The following is a 17,909-nucleotide window of genomic DNA, read 5'->3' on the forward strand; positions in this document are numbered from 1 at the left end:
TTGGAAAGTTATGCAGTGCCCTGTATAGACAAGATCATGGACAGCACAACCAGAAAAAGTAGATGCTTCATTTTCAGTCCTGATCTCAGTTGAAATCATTGATTTCATAGCAGGCTATGAATACCTTCAAACGAGTCACATTAGTCAAAGACACAGAATCCAATATTCCGTTTGAAGGAAGAGCAGAAGACTGTATATTTAATCAAGATCATAGTAATTCCTAAACTTCAACATGTTCATGCTGTCAATGTATTCAAAATGGCTGCTGAGATGAGAAGGGGTTTTGAGCCTAAGCAGTTAGGCCTTGCAAAAACAAGTTCATGTCAGTGCCTTGAAAAAACTTTTGAAGAAACAGCCTTCTTCAAAATATCTATACCAACCCTACTACAGATTCCTAAACTGAAGTTGCTCATCTCTCATTGCTTAAAATAATCCTCACTGGCTTACCTTACTTGGATGGAAAGCACACTTAAAGACATTGACCTGTCACCAGAACCTTTATGAGTGGTCCTGGATCTGAATGTGACAAGCCAAATCTTCCCTAAGGAGAAGAATGACTCAAGGTAGGTTGGTTTGCTACAAGACCTTCCATCTACCTTATGAATGATTCAACATCTTGCTTCCGCCTCCACTTTTACGACAGTTACAGCTGTGGAGAAAAAAAAAAAACAACAAACAACAAAAACCATCCCTATCCTACTTTTTTTAGCAAATGACTGCTGTTGCACCTCAGTAAATACATCCACTGAGCACTGAAGCAAGAACAACTCTAAAAAGGATGAGAAAAATAGGTTTAAAACACCCAATTAAAATTCAGATGTCCATAAAAGTCACTCAATTTCTTTGCAGTGATCTCTGCTTTTCTTTTCCTCATCATTTCATTGATTACTTTTAATGACGGGAGCAAAAGGAATTCAGTTTCTGAACTCCCTGGGCTTTCTATAGAAAAAGCAAAGCTTAAAAGAGTAACCAAGAAGAACCTCACCAAAGCAACTGACTCAAATGAAAGATCCCACTAGTGTATTGGGGAAACCTGCACTTAACTGATGTTTGGACAGACATTTTGAACTGCTGGTTTCATGTGCTCTTAGCCCAAGAAGTCCATTGTCTCAGAAAAGTATGTTTTAGGGATTTCATGTGTCCACCATGTAATCAAAAGAGGGACTAAGTGCAGAAGCCAGAAAAGTTAAAATTAAGTTGAACCTTTCTGTCATAGACATTCTCCAATTACAGCATGAACCTTTAAATCTTAACTGAGAGGGGGAAATTCCCCTTCACAGAATTACCGATCATCTGATTACCAACTATCAAACAAGTTTATTTACTGTCTCCTATTCCTATTAGGAATTAACAGCTACTGTTTCTTCAGCGTTCTTAGATCTCTCTAAGCATAAGGCTGTCTATTGCAGTTTTGCAGACTAGTACAAAAATATTTTCAATATCTTAGAAATTTTAAAGTGCTGAAAAACTGCACTGAGTCACATTAAAGGTCTAGCAAATATCCATCTTACAGCTGATGACTAGTAAGTCCTCAAGACTGAAAGGCTATGGCTGACCTGCTAGTTATCAGGAAGCAATGCTGCTGAAAGCATTTGGAAAGATAGCTGTAAACCCTGAACCTCATCATGTTTGAAGTTTCATTTATTTGACATTAGTAACAGTATACACAAGATAGGTGGATAACAAATGATAAAAAAATTGGACTGTCCGTATTTACATTAATGGAAAAATGGCAGGAGCAAGCTAAAACCCTCTAAAATCAACGGCAGAGACATCAAGAAATGGTTCAACTCTTTTCTTCTGTATTTGCAAACAACTTCCCCTAAATCCAGTTTTGCCTCGAACATCTTAATTCACTGGAGTATATCTATAATTTGCTGAAAGCACTGGGAAAAGACAGTGCAGGCCTTATCAAAACATTTGGATGAGCCATGAATTGACACATGAATAAGCACAGGAATGCATGCTGGAAGCCCTTTCCTTGACTGTGCAAAATGCAGTTTCTGCAGGGATTTCTGTGCAAACTTTTCTTGGTAAAGTTATTTTCATAGAGATGCAAAAAGAAGGACATAGGTATGACACCTCATCTGTCTCAGAGTACATCCTCAGCAAGTTTGCAGATGACACCAAGCTGAGTGGTGCAGCTGACACACACCAGAAGGATGGGATGTCATCCAAAGAGGCCCAATCAAGCTGGAGAGGTGGGCCTGTGAGAACATCATGAGGTTCAACAAGGTCAAGTGCAAGGTCCTGCACCTGGATTGGGGCAACTGCCAGTATCAGTACAGGCTGGGGGATGAAGGAATTGAGAACAGTCCTGCAGAGAAGGACTTGGAGGTGCTGGTGGATGAAAAGGTGGATACGAGCCAACAACGTGCGCCTGCAGCCCAAAAAGTGAATTGTATCCTGGGCTGCATCAAAAGAAGCATGGTCAGCAGGTTGAGGGAGGTGATTCTGCCCCTCTACTCTGCTCTGGTGAGACCCCACCTGGAGTGCTGTGTCCAGCTCTGGAGCTCTCAGCACAAGAAGGACATGGAGCTGTTGGAGTGGATCTAGAGGAGGGCCACAAAAATGATCTGAGGACAGGAGCACCTCTCCTGTGAAGAAAGACTGAGAGAGTTGGGGTTGTTCAGCCTGCAGAAGAAAAGGCTGAGGGGAGACCTTATTGCAGCCTTTCAGTACTTAAAGGGGGACTACAGGAAAGACCAAGGGGTCATGGTTCTAAACTAAAGGAGGGTAGATTTAGACTGGATATAAGGAAAAAATTTTTTACAGTGAGGGTGGTGAAACACTAGACTAGGTTGCCCAGAGAGGTGGTAGATGCCCCACCCCTAGAAACATTCCAGGTTGGATTAGACGGGGGCTCTGAGCAACCTGATCTAGTTGAAGATGTCTCTGTTCACTGTGGGGGTTGGACTAGATGACCTCTAAAGGTCCCTTCCAACCTAAACCATTCTATGATTTATCATTTTACAGTAATGTGGATGTTTTCTTCACTGTGATAATCAGACAGCATATCAGGCCATTTACATAAGGCACATGAACCCAAGGGCAGGCAAAAAAAAAAACCCCACAACACTCCCCCCCCCCCCCCAAAAAAAAAACCCAACCACTCAACAAAAACCGAACCAAAACACCAAAACCAACCTTGATTCAGAAATATGATTACTTCATCAACCTGGAAAGTTTCCATATCAAAGGAACTGCAAAACAGAGGAAGTAGCTGAAGCCTCATTTAAATCTGAAACCCCAAAAGGTTTCTTATACTATATCCTGGATAAGACTGCTGCTGTTCTGCAGGAAATAGTCCTTAGCAATTCAGGTCCATTGACTTAATCTCTTCTAGAGGGAAAGTGATGTATTGCTGGTTAGACTGGATGGTTAGGTGTCAACAGCTTGATGAAGAGAGACGGTTTTCTGCACATGCTGCTCTGCAAATGCTTGTCATCCTTGTGTTTAAAGGATCGGGTCAACATTGATCATTCAATACAAATACTTGTAAACAAGTCGAAAAAGCATGAAAAAAATGAATAAACCGGAATAGGAATGCAAACTATGTAATCCTGTTTCATTGAAAGGAGTAGTGATATGAAAGGAAAAGGTAAAAGGAGAAACAGAATATTCTTTGCAATTCTGGATAATACCAGAAGTTGCACCTGTAACAAAACAAGCAGAAAACAGTCCAAGAGACTGACAGTTTACGTGCAATGTTTAACAGCGGTCAGAAACAGCTCTTTTTTGTAAGGTCAAAACCAACTGACCTTGAGGTCACAAAGAATGAAATTTTGTACTTTATCTACTCAATTATCACATTTGTTTCATGTGTAAAAACAGAAAATGTCAGTGCATAAAGCTACCTGGAAACATTATTACTTGGGTTAAATATATTCTCAGGGGAAAAAAACCTACAAAACTTTAAAATGAACTTAAGTTAGTGCTCTAGAACAATTCCTATACTGCTATACAAATCCATATTATCCATGTAAATCTAAATTGACAACACTATTCTAGAGGAAAAATCTAAAGGATCATTTTACTAATATACTAGTCACTGGTAACTAAATTCTTAAGTAATTTTGAAGAAAATGCTAAACAGCTGATCAGCTAACACCAAACAAAATACCTTTTAGCATTGCTGACCAGCGCAGACTATGAACACAGTACCTAAACAGATTCATGTATAATTCAACCACTATCAACAAGAGTAATCTAACCTCCTACGATTTTACTGTTTTGTTCTTTTTTTGACAGATGTACTTATCATGTGTTATTTTGCATATTTTCTCCTCTCTAAATTACACAGATATGCAATAAGCAATTTCATAATTAAGTTTAACCTGAGTCATAAAAATTGTGGTAGTCTAATATTAAAGAATTATTCACTCTGCTCTGAACTCTGATGGTTAATTTACTTACGGCAAGGTCTGGGAAATTAATTCATTAAGGTACTTAAATAATGAGGATATAAGGCCAACATACAGCAACAAAAGCAATATATTTTAGATGAGTAAGTCACAAGATTGCCTGGGTTTTTTTTTCCCCCAAGATGCCCTATCTGCTGTTTATTCGTTCTTGCTAAGTTTGTAGGGATATACAGCACAAGTGGAAAGGTCCAGCAGTTAGAAGTTACTCAGAGAGGAGAATCTGCTTGAGGTGAAATAACTGAATTATTAAACAGAGAACATAATCAATATAACAAATACAAGCTAGTATTTAGTGACGTGGACAGAAAACACAAGTAGTGTCCCTACAACTGAGTCCAGTCATCAAAGACAAAGCAGAAGCAGGTAAGCAAAAAAGCAGACATATGTGGAAAGCAAAATTTGAAACTACTTTAATAAAACAGAAAAAGGAATTATATTAGGCTATATCAGATAAAAATCACTAAGCAATGTAATAGCTCCTCTGTACTACAAAAAATTTAAATACACTTGCATTCAAAATAAGATTAAATATGCTGAAAGACTGATTCTCTAACATTTATTTCTTCCCCCCCCCCACCCCGCATTGCCTAAATCTCAATTTCTAAGACAGGTAAGCAAATTAAACAAACTAATGGCCATCACTCACATACCAAGGGAAGAGAACAGAAAATTAGTTGATGCTACCATGCCTATTTTTTATATAAAACCAAAAAGTGGAATAAAAGAGCATTTCATTATAGATCCAAACATCTCCACATGTGTGCAATTACTTACTAGTGACTTGGCTAGTTTTACAAGTGAACTATTCACCTAACTTCACAGGAATTTTCAGGTTCTTCTATCAGCATAAATACTAGAAATTTTCAGAAAGCAGACCAATGAACAGACTCAATCTCATTCCTCTTTAAAACATACTTGTAACATTATTAGGAAAGTCTTTTCCTTGTTCTCTTCTTAGCATGCAACAGGTTTTTTTGGTAGTTAAACTGCTATACTAAATTGTCTGAAATGTAGCTCTGCTACAGGAAAAATTAATCATGTTTGTAGCATTCTGTGAAATACTGTACCACTATTTTATCAGCATTTTGCTGTTACCACAGCTTCTCTCTTTTGTCACCTTCAATTTGTTCTGGGCACTTGCTATTCGAAAAATAGTACTCTCTCAAATCACAGATTATTCTCACATCCAAATAAGGCAATAATATATTTGCCAAGCACTTAAATCAATAATTTGGAGTGGAAGTAGGATTCGTTTTTAAGTCCGCAAGTGATGTTATCAATTCTGAAATCTTTAAATATTAGTTTACAAATATTGCTTATAGCTTAATAGCATCATAGATGTAACTTCAAAGATATTGGCTCTAGACAGTAATTATATCCTCAGCCTAATGTTGCAGTTAATGGACATACACATTTCAATGATAATTGCAATGCCTGAACATGATAATGTGCCTTTATTAGCAGCTACAAAATAAAGCTCAGTTACAGCCAAGTGCAGAATTGAACTCTGCTAATTATTTATTTTTAAGATTGCCTGATTTGTGTCATAAAATTCTAAAATAAAATAGCACAGCACTTAAACCAGTGCTTTACTTGCAAATATGTGATTAAATAATATCTACATTCATACAGGTTTTAGTTGTCACGAGCCATGAGCCAAAAGATAACAAATTAGTAAGATAAAGGTGTAGGTAACTGAACAACAAATACACTGCACTTAAGGAAAAAAAGAGGAGATTTTAAGGATTTCATGATTTTAAACAGCATTGCAAGAAAAGGAGGAAGACTAAGAGTACAAAGTGTAACATCTGGGAGAAGAGAAAGCAAAGCAAAAATTCCCAAGCAACACAGAAGACAGAAGAAAAACATATCGATTCATGCATAAAACAACCAAGTTAAAAATGAAAGAATTGAGGATATATAAAATGAAGAATACTTTACAACTCAACCTGATGAAGAACCTAACATTTATGACTCTGCAAAGTTCTTAGTGTTTGTCTTTATGTCCTGGTAGGTTCTTTGCTGTACAATATTTCCAAGTAATGAAGAAATTCAATACAGACATTTCTAAAAGCAGTTAAAGAACAGGCACAGTGTGTTGTGATTTAAAGTTTGCCACAGCATTTTAAATATGACTTGCTGTCTAGTCCCATGAATTAAAATGTCACAGATTCTAGCTCTCTTGGTTTTGGTTTGTTGTTTTAAGTTAAAAACAAAAGTTAGAAACAAAAAATTCTACACTGAGTACTTAAAGAATCCTTCAAAGTATTAGATTTCTTCAAAGGAAATCCAATTATTTTTCACATGAAACAAGATGGTTGCCGGTGCAAGCCGCAATCCAGAGTTTAAGTTAGTTTAAGAAACATTAAATATTCTCCTTTTTGCTCTTTAAAACTTTGGAAACAAGGTTTTTCTTTAAAGGTGTGACTAAAATCACCAGGAAAACACTTGTCAAATACTACACATATATTTGTCCATTTCAGTCTTATCTTCCCAGCATTTTGACCATACTGGAAGCTGAGGGTACATAAAGAGGCTTAAAGTCTCTTTGAAATTTAAGTTGGAACCTTGTAACCTCTTAAGCTCTGGAGCTAAGCATAACAACTTACTTCCTCTATTTTAAAGCTAAAAATGTTTAGAAGAAAAAGTCTGCAAAAAAGTCATTAATCAGATCTCTTAGGATGATTGTATCAGTTCTGCAGATTTGGAAAAACCTTGCAATACTGTAATCACCCATCACAATACTACGTACTTATTTTGATTTCTGTACTTAACAATTACATTCTATTTAATGCAGCACGGACCGTCAAGTGAATTTGGAGGCTTTTATGACCAGCACTATGCAGTGTTTCCCTCCCATCATTTATCTAGAAAAAACACGTACCTGTGGTGCTTGATACAAACCACGTTCTGTTTGCGACATTCCTTTCCTACACATACAACCACAGAGGAAAGGCTACACACTGCCTCAAAAGGAAAAGAATTTCGCAACAGCTGTTAAAGCTTTTCATCAGTACGAGATGGATCCAAGCCCCACTGAAGTCAATCCCTACTTTCTTTTCCTATATGAATTGCAAGGAGATTGGATGAAGACAGTGTGGTAGCTATGAAACAGAGTAAAAATGAGATTTGGCCCAGTGAAGTGAAAAATACCAGTGACAATATTTTTCTTTTGAAACAACTGTTCTTTATTCTTCCTAAAACATACCATAGAAGTAAGTTGCAACCAATTCTATGATGCTTCCTTAACAAACTCTAAATGTTAAACTTAAATGAGAGGCATTTCATGCAATCTGAAAAATATTCAGTTCAATTAAAAGTAATTGATGCATGGTGAAATAATTCTTCCCAAAGCTGCTGTAAAATCTTCAAAAAATAAAGCTACTTAATAATTTTCATCTCCTACAGGCTAGAGAGAAGCATTATTGCATATTAAAAATTGGAGTGTGGTTTTCCCAGAGGTAAAAGAAAGTTATTAAAACAACCTATTTATTGTTGATATAACTATCCATTTGTGCTACACAAAAAGTAACAATTTCAGTACATTAAAAGAAAAGCTAATTAAGGCATAATTAGTATTTTCTATGTTTTGATAATTAAGGGTTAGTTGGCTATTTCTTTTCAAATTTCTATTTGATGTACCCCAACAATGCCTTTAATGAGCAGCTAACACTATTGAATCCCTGATGGCTGAGGAGTTTAGTGACCACTACTACATTACTTTCATTTATCACTGCCTCTTTACCTATAAATTAAAGTAGCCCTGTAGCTATGTTGATCTACTTTATATCAATTTCTTCATCCATATCAGCTGAATATGTATGGCATTAACCTCATTTACTAGTTTGGAGAAGCTGAATTAAAATGAGATCTAATTTCTAGTGCACAGAACAATTTCAAAACTGCCTGCTAATTTCCAGCACCTGTCAGTGTTGTGATCTTCACCTCATCGTAATGAAATAAAACAGTATATATATTTTACAGCTCAGACAAGGATAATAATTCATAAGTGTTAAGATATCATTAATCATGAAGACGCTAGGACCCAGAATCTTTTACAAGACACACACAAATCAAGACCTTTTCTTGCAAAGATCCCCACTAAAGTCAGTGGGACTGCTGCAAATCTCTGCGTCTTATATTGTGCAGGGTGAAAAGTAGTCCCATTCTGCACAACTCTGTTGGTTTTGTTTGGTTGGTTTGTTTTGTTGTTTGTTTGTTTGTTTGTTTTTTGTGGTGGGTTTTTTTTGCTAGGTCATGCTTCTGTATCTTCAGGCAATGTAATCAAAGAAATATACATACTCTGAAGAAATATCAAAATAACGTAAATCAACAGAATACACATTACACATTAGAAGACAAGGCTGTGTCCAGTGGTTAGATGATACCTGGTTACATGTGGTTTTTGCTTTCAGCTACTGCAGCAACATATAGCAGGGAAATGGTATTTTTTCCTCCCCTCTAAACACACAGTAGTCTAAATTCTAAACCCTCCAGATATTTTTTTATCATAATGCAGATCTACCTCATATGCCAAGTCTATAATTTAAAAGCTTTAAAAACAAATATAGATGCAATCCTAAATGTTAATATAGTAACTTCTTTGTATCAACCACAGAAACAAATAAAATATGTGTAGCATACGGTATGAAACCCCATTTGCATCGCCCCACCGCACTTTATAGTCATGCTTCAACTTGTATTTGTAAAGGCTCTTCATGAAACATTAATCCATACTCTTACTTCTTCACTTTCACCTGCCCTAGATTGAAAAACAGACCAGCTTCCCCAGATTTCTCAACTGATGTACCTAAAGAAGGTGAGAGCTCTATCTCTTCATTTGTACATGGGGCTGTTTCCCAGAAACAGAAGAGCTGAATTCTAACTCCTACTTTTCTACCTTGTGTCCCTATCACTTTTACTTAAGACTGGGGAAAAAAAAAGTTAAACAGGGAACACCCTGTTGCCAGTGATCTTCACTTCTGGAGGTATCCCTCAAACTAGAGCCACCTGGTACAGATTAAAATTACCTCCAGACCTCCCTAAACAAATTCAGAGCTACTGTTTGATTAGAAAGAGCAGAACACAGAACCATTAATTGCTTCACAGTGGAGCAAAAGATTTTACCTAAATGCATTTTAACCAATAAATTACTTTTAATATACAGAACAAACACCAACCTTCCAAGCATAACTATTCCGGTTAAGATTATGGATGGGATTTCTTAAAAGTTTCTCTGCTTATAAAAGCTGAGAACAGAACTCCAGAAATGATCAGTAATCAGGCTCTGCTAAAAAGCATAGCACAGTCTCAAATACTTGCCAGTACTAATATTGTTTTCACCATGCCACCCTTATCTAACATGTGAATAGGTTCCAGTTTTGACCTCTATGTTTCAGGAATAGCAATAGTAAACTAAAGGGATAACTCTAGTTAAATAGCGCCACATGCTGTGGAAAGTAAACATGACAAGTACAAAATTAAGATAAAGTCCTTAAGCTCAGTTAGAATGCCACAAGAAAGCCAGGGTGTAAATCAGTGACATGACAGGGAGTTCTACACCCTAATTCTAAACTCTACTTAACACTTTTTACATTAATATTTTTAATGCAATTTCTTTCTCACATATAAAACCGCTGTAATTGTCCACTAAATAAATGCTTATATTTTCAATCACAAAACATTTAACAACTAAAACCATTCCCCCAAAAAACTGAAGATGCAAAGGAACAATAAAAAGCCTATTTCTGTACATTTTTCAAGAGCAAACTGTAAGAATAACTCTCAGTTGTATGTCAAGAGAAGTCTTCAACCAAAACCATCTTTTTTATAGAATCCTTATAAGCTGTACAGATATGAAAAACTGAACTGAACACTGTTAGAAGTGTCAGGACTCCAGATTATGAAGACCCCTTACTGTCAAACTGTTTTCAAGTTAAAGATATGATTCTAAGTTAATGTAAGAAATTTTAGTAATTAACATAACTAAGTTGAATTTCCCATGATATATTCGTCGGTAAAATTTATCCAACAAGTTGCAGTTTGATTTACTCTTGGCAATCTCTCACTACCAATTAGAGACAGAGAGCCAAATACACCCACCCATGCCATCAACTGCTGATCCAGCTGCTCCCCCAGGGGGTAGTTTGGAATAGATGCCGTTTGAACCACTCTAGGGAAGGCTACAAACCCCTCCTGTTGCTTTTTTTTCCCCTCCAAGGACAAATTTCTGAGGCATCTGGAAGCAGGGAAAGGTCCTGGCTAACAAGTCTTGCCTTTTTATCCTTGTTTAGCCCAAATTAGTGTCCCAAGTGCAAAAAAGTTGCGCTCTTCCTAGAAAGGTTGGACTAGATGACCCCTGAGGTCCCTTCCAAATTGGGATTCTGTGATATATTATCTGTGTGAACAAATACACTCTGCAACAACACAAGCAGCATTCAAACACAAGGAGACAACCTCAAGATCTGGTCTATCTGCCACAGCAAGGTAAAAACTTGCACGTAACTCATGACACACCTGCTCATTAAGTGACGAGAAAGCTCTAACCCACAATAAAAAAGGCAGCTAAAATACAGTCTTAGTATCCCAACTTATTTTTTGCACTTGCCATGGGAAGTTAGCAGAAGCGTCACCAGGTAGTCTCTCTAAACTGCAGGCTCTCCAGTGAAAGTCCCACCTGTGGCTGGATCACTAAGAGATCTTCCTTAGCATGGATAAATGAGTGAACTCATGCTTTGAGCTAGAAAAGGAGTTAGGCTCCTCTGCCAACTCTCGATGTTCAAAGATACTGCAATTCCTGTCACTCTGAGTACTCATACTCTTTTTCCTTTTCAAATGGCTGTAATGAGTTACTTGAATCATGCCAGGCTAAAATAAAATCCTCAAATAACAAAAAAATTCCTTATCGGTGGTGGATTGACATAACTCACAATACAAATAGAAGGGCTCACTTCCCCCCTAAGCATGCTTTTACACTGGCTAAGCCATAGCAAACAACCGTGACCATTTATAATAGTCTTATTAGGAAGCATGAGATTAGACTGGTAGGACTTCTGGTTTATTCTGTACTTTAAGGAAGAAGGAATTAAGTATATTCTGGACGTAAATCAAAAGCCCCCATAGCATCTCGGGTAGTACGTGCCAGTACTCCCTTACCGGCATAGTTAAAAAGCTTTCCCTAAGTCTTCCTTGCTATAAATTAAGCCAATTAGCATCCTATCTTTCCCTTGAAGGGCACTGAAGACGTCTGATCACTAGCTTTTCTAAAGCAACTCTTGATATCCTTGATTTTTGTCCTGTCCCCCCCCCCCCAATATTCTACTTGCTAAACTAAACCAAAGCAGTATCTTCTGCATCTTACTGGCATTGTTGTACTCTCCCATTTGTCTACAGTCTTCTCAAACGTATGGTGCCCAAAATTGGGCACATTATTCTAGCTGAAGCCCAGTCAGAACTAAATATTCAGAATTGAATAAGAAATTCCAGCACCTGAAACAATATTCCTACTACTACATCCACAAAGATATTTTATTTTACTTGTGTGCAAAACCAACACGTATGCTTGTGTTACCCGTTTGGAACACATTCTTAGCAGCAGCATTTTCTGAAATTATGCTGCCTGGTCAGAGATTCCTCAGTGGTATTTGTAAGTGGGAATTTTCATTCCTAAGCATGGTGTTTCACCAGCATTTTAAACTTTCAGGTTATTGCTCCAGCTTATGAAGATCTTTCTGAACTCAAATTCTGTCCCATGGGATCACATTTCCTCCCAGTCTAGTGTCACTTGGAAATATAAATAAATAATTGTATAGTTGTTATGTTAAGAATATTGGCAAAGGAAAAGCCTCATTCAAAACAGCAATGTTTTCTCTAATAAATAACATGGCTTTGATGTCAGGAATCAGATTTCACTGCAATATTACGCTACTAACAGTAGTGGCTATCAGTGGCACACTACAGTAATGCTCGAGCTACCACAGACAGAAGCTGAGACTACAATTTCAGTAAAGCACAGTGCAGTGCTTTTCCAGCCAACTTTTCTACTACCCTGCTAGCATCCAAACCAGCAACATGCCACAAAAAGATGACTCTATGAAGGCTAAGTCATATCATCATTAAAACAAAATATGTATTGATAGGCAAATACATATTAATAATGCTGTACAGTACCAGAGAATCCAGTCTAGTATTCAACGGAAATGAAATATATATTCATTCAAAGGTCTATCTGTTCCAAAAGACAGTATCTTGATGTATTATTTTTGTGTTGGAAATGCAATGCTACTAAAAGTATATTACAGTATCATGGAAGAGATCTCCAAGGTTTTCCTATTCTTCCTTAGACAGCAAGCCCCAGTGGACTGTTTAATAAGAATGCATTAATTTTCTTTCTAGCCAATTTTCTTCTTCTATAATGAGTTTGCTTTTATTATATGCACACTCTTAAGAATATGAGTTAATTAATGAATAAAATTTGTATATTTATACAGAAGACATTCTACAATTTCATTAGACTATTCAGTCTGTTTTTCTGTATGCAAGCATAGGATCACATAGAGAAATATTCTAAAAAACTATTTCAACCTGGCTGAAGCACGCAGAATTTCCATTATCCATTCTGTAAATAAAACAATTCAAGCAATGCTGAATATTTATATTAACGTGTATTAACTTAGTCATTTGATATATGTCTGATTTTTCTGCTTCCAAGTGTGAGCCTTTTTTATTGCATATTTGTAGATAGCTGCCAGCAAGACACAGTATCAGAGGATTTACAACTGTGAGGGTAGAATGCCATCTGCTGCTATACTTGCTGCTACAGCAGGATAAAACAGAAGAATCATGCAAGTGCTGCCTTCTGCCTTTCTCTTAACTGTAAAAATGCATACAAACATCTCATTTTGTTTTATTAAAAATTAAAAAAAACCCAACACCACTAAAACTGGGAGCTCAGATGCCTTTACACACAGCTTCTGTTATAGGATCTGGTGAAAATGTGATCATGGGATTCTATCAGTGCAAACGAGAGGCTGTTGTATCAGGCCTACTACAGCAAAACAAAAAAGAGTGTAATTTGACTGCAAAATAAGTTATACGGGTAGATTAAAAAAAAAGCACACTTTGAAAATGCATTAGCAACTCCATAGTTCATTGCAAGACTGGGAATGGAGTTTAGAAACACTCCTTGAACTGTTATGCACCATGAAAGCCTTGCAAAATTCCTACATTCCCAGTCTGATTACACACAAAACATGTCACAAGCAAAGGCAGTATGTAGAATATGATATATTACCAGTTTGATTCATGTCCACTTATTGGGGTGGGGGGAAAATCCAAAACAATAAAACAAAACAACGCAAAAACGTTTTCTTAAACTCATCCTACAGTTTCCCCCATGTCCTTTCAGTAAAAGTTAATTCTTTCTGTTCAAAGTGCTCTTCAATAAATCAAATGGAAACATTAGCCAGCATTTTACTCAATAATTAACGGTTTAACCTTACACACACAATGCAATTGCAGAGGCAGTCTTATGGTTATTCAAAACACATTGCTGAGCTGGATAAATTAATATGTATTGAATTCTGGTGTAGTTGGCAAATATTCAAGTTTTACTTTTTTTTTTCCTACTGACAACGGAGCTCCAGGTGATTAGGTATAAATAATACACTTCAGGCTTTTTTCCTTTGCTTCACCCACATACAAATGCTTCTTCCAGCTTTCTATAAAGATGGACATAAAAAGCTAGGCTATATAATCTCCTAATAACAATGTGTTTACATTGATAGGGTTTCTTCACACACCTACAACAAAACCCTCAAAATTAGATAGAAAGAAAATATAATCCAGGAATTATGAGTGCTGTACAGCCATGTTGCCTTTGAATTGCAATCGACAGGAGTTTTGCTAATAAAAATACCAGGACCATGAGTACATTTTTACTGAGTACCTTCTGTTACTTAGCATTAGAGCACTGCACCATATTCAAAAATAACAAATCAGCTTTGACAACTGAAAGGAACACATTGCTTTAATGAAAAAGTAATTCAGTATAGCGTAAAACTTTATTTTTAATATTAAGTGAGGAACTATTCAATAAAGTTGAAGTACAGTTCAAACCTAAAGGGATAAAAGAATTCTTGAGATTGGGACCATTCACCAGAAAGCAAGGATAGAGTACTACACAAGTAAACCCAAATCTCAGTCACTGTCACAATTCTTGCTAAAGATTTGCTTGGGGCTCCAACAGAATTCTTTCAGTCTTTCTTGAGATCAATTGATCTCATCTTACTGACATTCTCTTTACAACATCTATATTACGACTGTCCCCTACAGTTAAGGTGAATTAACTGCTGCTTTTTCAAAAATGCATCTTACTTTTCCCACTTCCCTATTTAAAATGCAGAAAAGCCATGTAATGTGAGAAATGCAGTGGAAACCACATAAATGAGTAACTGTCAAAAGAACAGAACTATTAAAAGAATAAATCTTGTGTACCCAGCTGTGAAATATAACACAATATAGCAGAACCCAGCTAAATGTTTCAAATAAAAAATTGAAATGCAAAGTATCCTAAAATTGTTTAATGAACATAGCTGTTAAAATATTAACTCCTCGCATGCCAAAACTCAAAAGCATACACGATAGGAAGCCTGCTCAGATGAACAACACGTTAATAAGTTATCTGTCTCTCCATCTATCTTTCCACCTAGACAATCAGCCACCAGCTAAGCTCAACAGCTTTTACATGTAAGATATATTGACAGGTCAATTTCTGCACAGGCTTTTTTCTTTAAAATGTTGTGGTTTACAGCAAATATTTACCTTTGAGGTGTGCTGAAGCTGGTCTCCCACATATGTTTTGCGGAACTGATCCAAGAACCACAGAATTGCCAGTTCTACTTTTTCATTACTAGACTGTGGTAACTGGGCATCCATCAAAGATATCAGCTGAAAAACTCTTAATGACAGGAAAAAAACCATTTTCAGGAAGAATTCTCAAATTGAACAATATTGTCACACCTTATTTCTTTAGGAACCCATCAGTCATTTTTTGTTTGCCTAAGTTTCTTCTAGGATTTTATTTTGTTTAGATGCTAATTATGCTAATTGACCATTAATAAACATAAACATCAACATAATGCTTTTCTAATTACTTCATCACTTGAAATTTTTTCGGATATATATGTTATACTGTGGTGAGTTTTTAAAATGGTTTTTTTTTATTTCTTAAAGCATCAATTATATGATGAAAGAAACAAAGAAATCTGAGAAGCATGGGTCTCAAACTGCAAATGCAAGATAAGAGCTGTTCAATTTCCCTGGAAATTGAAAATATTGTACTTAGAAATAAGTTTAAATATGCAGTATACAACACACTGTCTGCCTCACTTCTTCCCACTTATGTGTCTCCTAAAACATCTGAACAAACATATATTTTCTGACCTAAATCTTTACTTGGTATGTATCTCTATATTACCAGGACTGATTTCAAAGAATCAATTTTAGCCTATGTCAGCTATGAAAACTTAACACTTTTTTCTTTAAAGGAATTTTCCTTTATCTAATTTCCCATGTTCTTCTGCTATCTTGTCTTTGAAATCCTAATTCCCTAGCAATTAAAAAACTTATTCTCACCTTTTGCCAATTCTGAATTATATAGTCACTGGATTAGAAGTCAGTAGCTACTTCATCTCTAAGCCTGTATATTAAAACCTCTCACTTTTAATAAAAACATAGTAGAAGATTGCTAACACCACAGAGCCCCAGGGTAGATTAGGAAGGCAAGAAACAAAGCAGAAAATATAAGTCTTTTGTTTCATTCTAAGTTGCATACCCTTCTTCATGTGTTAGCTAGTGGATGTAAACAACAGGATCAAATATGCACGCCTTTGTTAACGTACTTGTGAGTGAAAACAAGCATACTTTTAAGTCTAGAGCCTTCTCTTTTATTTCAAGCTTTAGCCTAAAGATAAGTTTAAATTTTCAATGCTAACCAGCAGTTCCTCTGCACTTCTTCACCCACAATAATTAATATAAAGTAAGTAGTCCAGAAAATAATACCCACAACTCACAACTACTAAAATTAACACTGGTATTCAAGTATAATGCACAAATGAAAACAGGCAGGGGCACATCTAAACTCTGCTTATAGTAAGAGACATATTTGCCTTTAATCCTCTTCCCTTCCTCTGAAACATAGTTTTGAAATGATAGCCTTAACTCCTTCACTGCTTAGGATGATGAATCAGGAAAGATCAAAGACAGTGGAATGGTCTCAACCCACAGGAAACCAATATAGTCCTTGAGCACTCACCGTCCAAGAACTGGACAAAATTTGAGACATTTCAATTCAAAATATCTGCTGATACTAAACGTCATTAAAAAAATCAAAATAAAGAATTCAAAATAAGTCATACTTACCGACAGGATAGTTCTCCATCCATTGCATCATGTTCATCAGTACTAGTGTATGTTAATCGTCCTCCCACAAAAGTACCCACAAAATAGACAAGCCATGCCAGACATCCTAACATTTAAAAGAAAAGAACAGTTAATGATTATAAACCATTATGCTAGTACAATACGCTTCCATAAGGTATTAGCAGTTCTATAAGGTATCAGACTGTAGAACGCTGTCAAGAGAATGGTTATGTTTCTCCCTTTATCGTATTTAAAACCTACTCAGACAAATCAACTAACAAAAAATTCCTTGCAGAACTGACAGATAAACTAGAGCAGCCTATTAAGCTTGACTTGCTTATAAATAAAAAAGAAAAGAATTAACCTAAAATACAAATTAAGCAAACTCAGCCTGGTAAGATTAGATATACCATTAATCTACTATCCCTCACTTGCCTGCCACAAGTTACTTCAAGGCATGGAACAATTTTATCTACAGTGAGGCTGTTACATCTACTTATCATAGCATTAGGAAGTAATTGAGACTCACTATAACTGACTTGTTTCTTAGTTCTATTTCAAATAAAGAATTCCTAGTAATATTAAACTAGTATCTAAAGTGATTTGCACATAGAAATTATTTTTGTCATAAGTCCGACATATTCTTCAATAAAAGAGTTTGTAAACTACCACATGGTTTTGAAAGTCTCTGTGGACTGTTTTCCAACAGGGTTTGAAAGACAGAGCTCATCCATTTCAGGACAAGCTGTCATGCCTTCTGATCCTCCAGATTATTTAGCTGTCAGTTTCCACTAAAGCACTTACAGGATCCACTGGCAAAGTCCTTATTAAGAAAGTACAACGTAGGGACCACAATTTCTGTAAAACTACAGTTCCATAAATAACTCCTTGGGTTTGTGTATGTAATGTATCCTCCCTCAGGAAAGATGCAGTATTTTTCCCTAAAGTGAAGTAAAGACCAAAACCAAGACCTGGATAGCGAATTAACGTAGACCTGTTAAAACTTCAGGATACCTCAACTGAAACGCACCGAGACTATAGAACAGTATAGCTACTTTTAGACTC

The 17,909-nt window shown here is 36.2% G+C and overlaps 1 protein-coding gene across 4 annotated transcripts in view; it reads right to left on the reverse strand.

The window, feature by feature from the left end:
• Positions 1-17,909, reverse strand: part of RANBP17 (RAN binding protein 17) — a 163,082-nt gene that overhangs the window by 119,890 nt on the left and 25,283 nt on the right. For all 4 annotated transcript variants that reach the window (XM_064458903.1, XM_064458904.1, XM_064458906.1 and 1 more), the window contains 2 exons: positions 16,845-16,950; positions 15,246-15,381 (listed from right to left, as the gene is read on the reverse strand). In XM_064458903.1, coding sequence (XP_064314973.1) covers positions 15,246-15,381; positions 16,845-16,950 — 242 coding nt within the window. The remainder of the gene's footprint in view (positions 1-15,245; positions 15,382-16,844; positions 16,951-17,909) is intronic.

The sequence above is a fragment of the Phalacrocorax carbo genome, chromosome 8 (assembly GCF_963921805.1).
Source record: "Phalacrocorax carbo chromosome 8, bPhaCar2.1, whole genome shotgun sequence".
Lineage (NCBI taxonomy): Eukaryota > Metazoa > Chordata > Aves > Suliformes > Phalacrocoracidae > Phalacrocorax > Phalacrocorax carbo.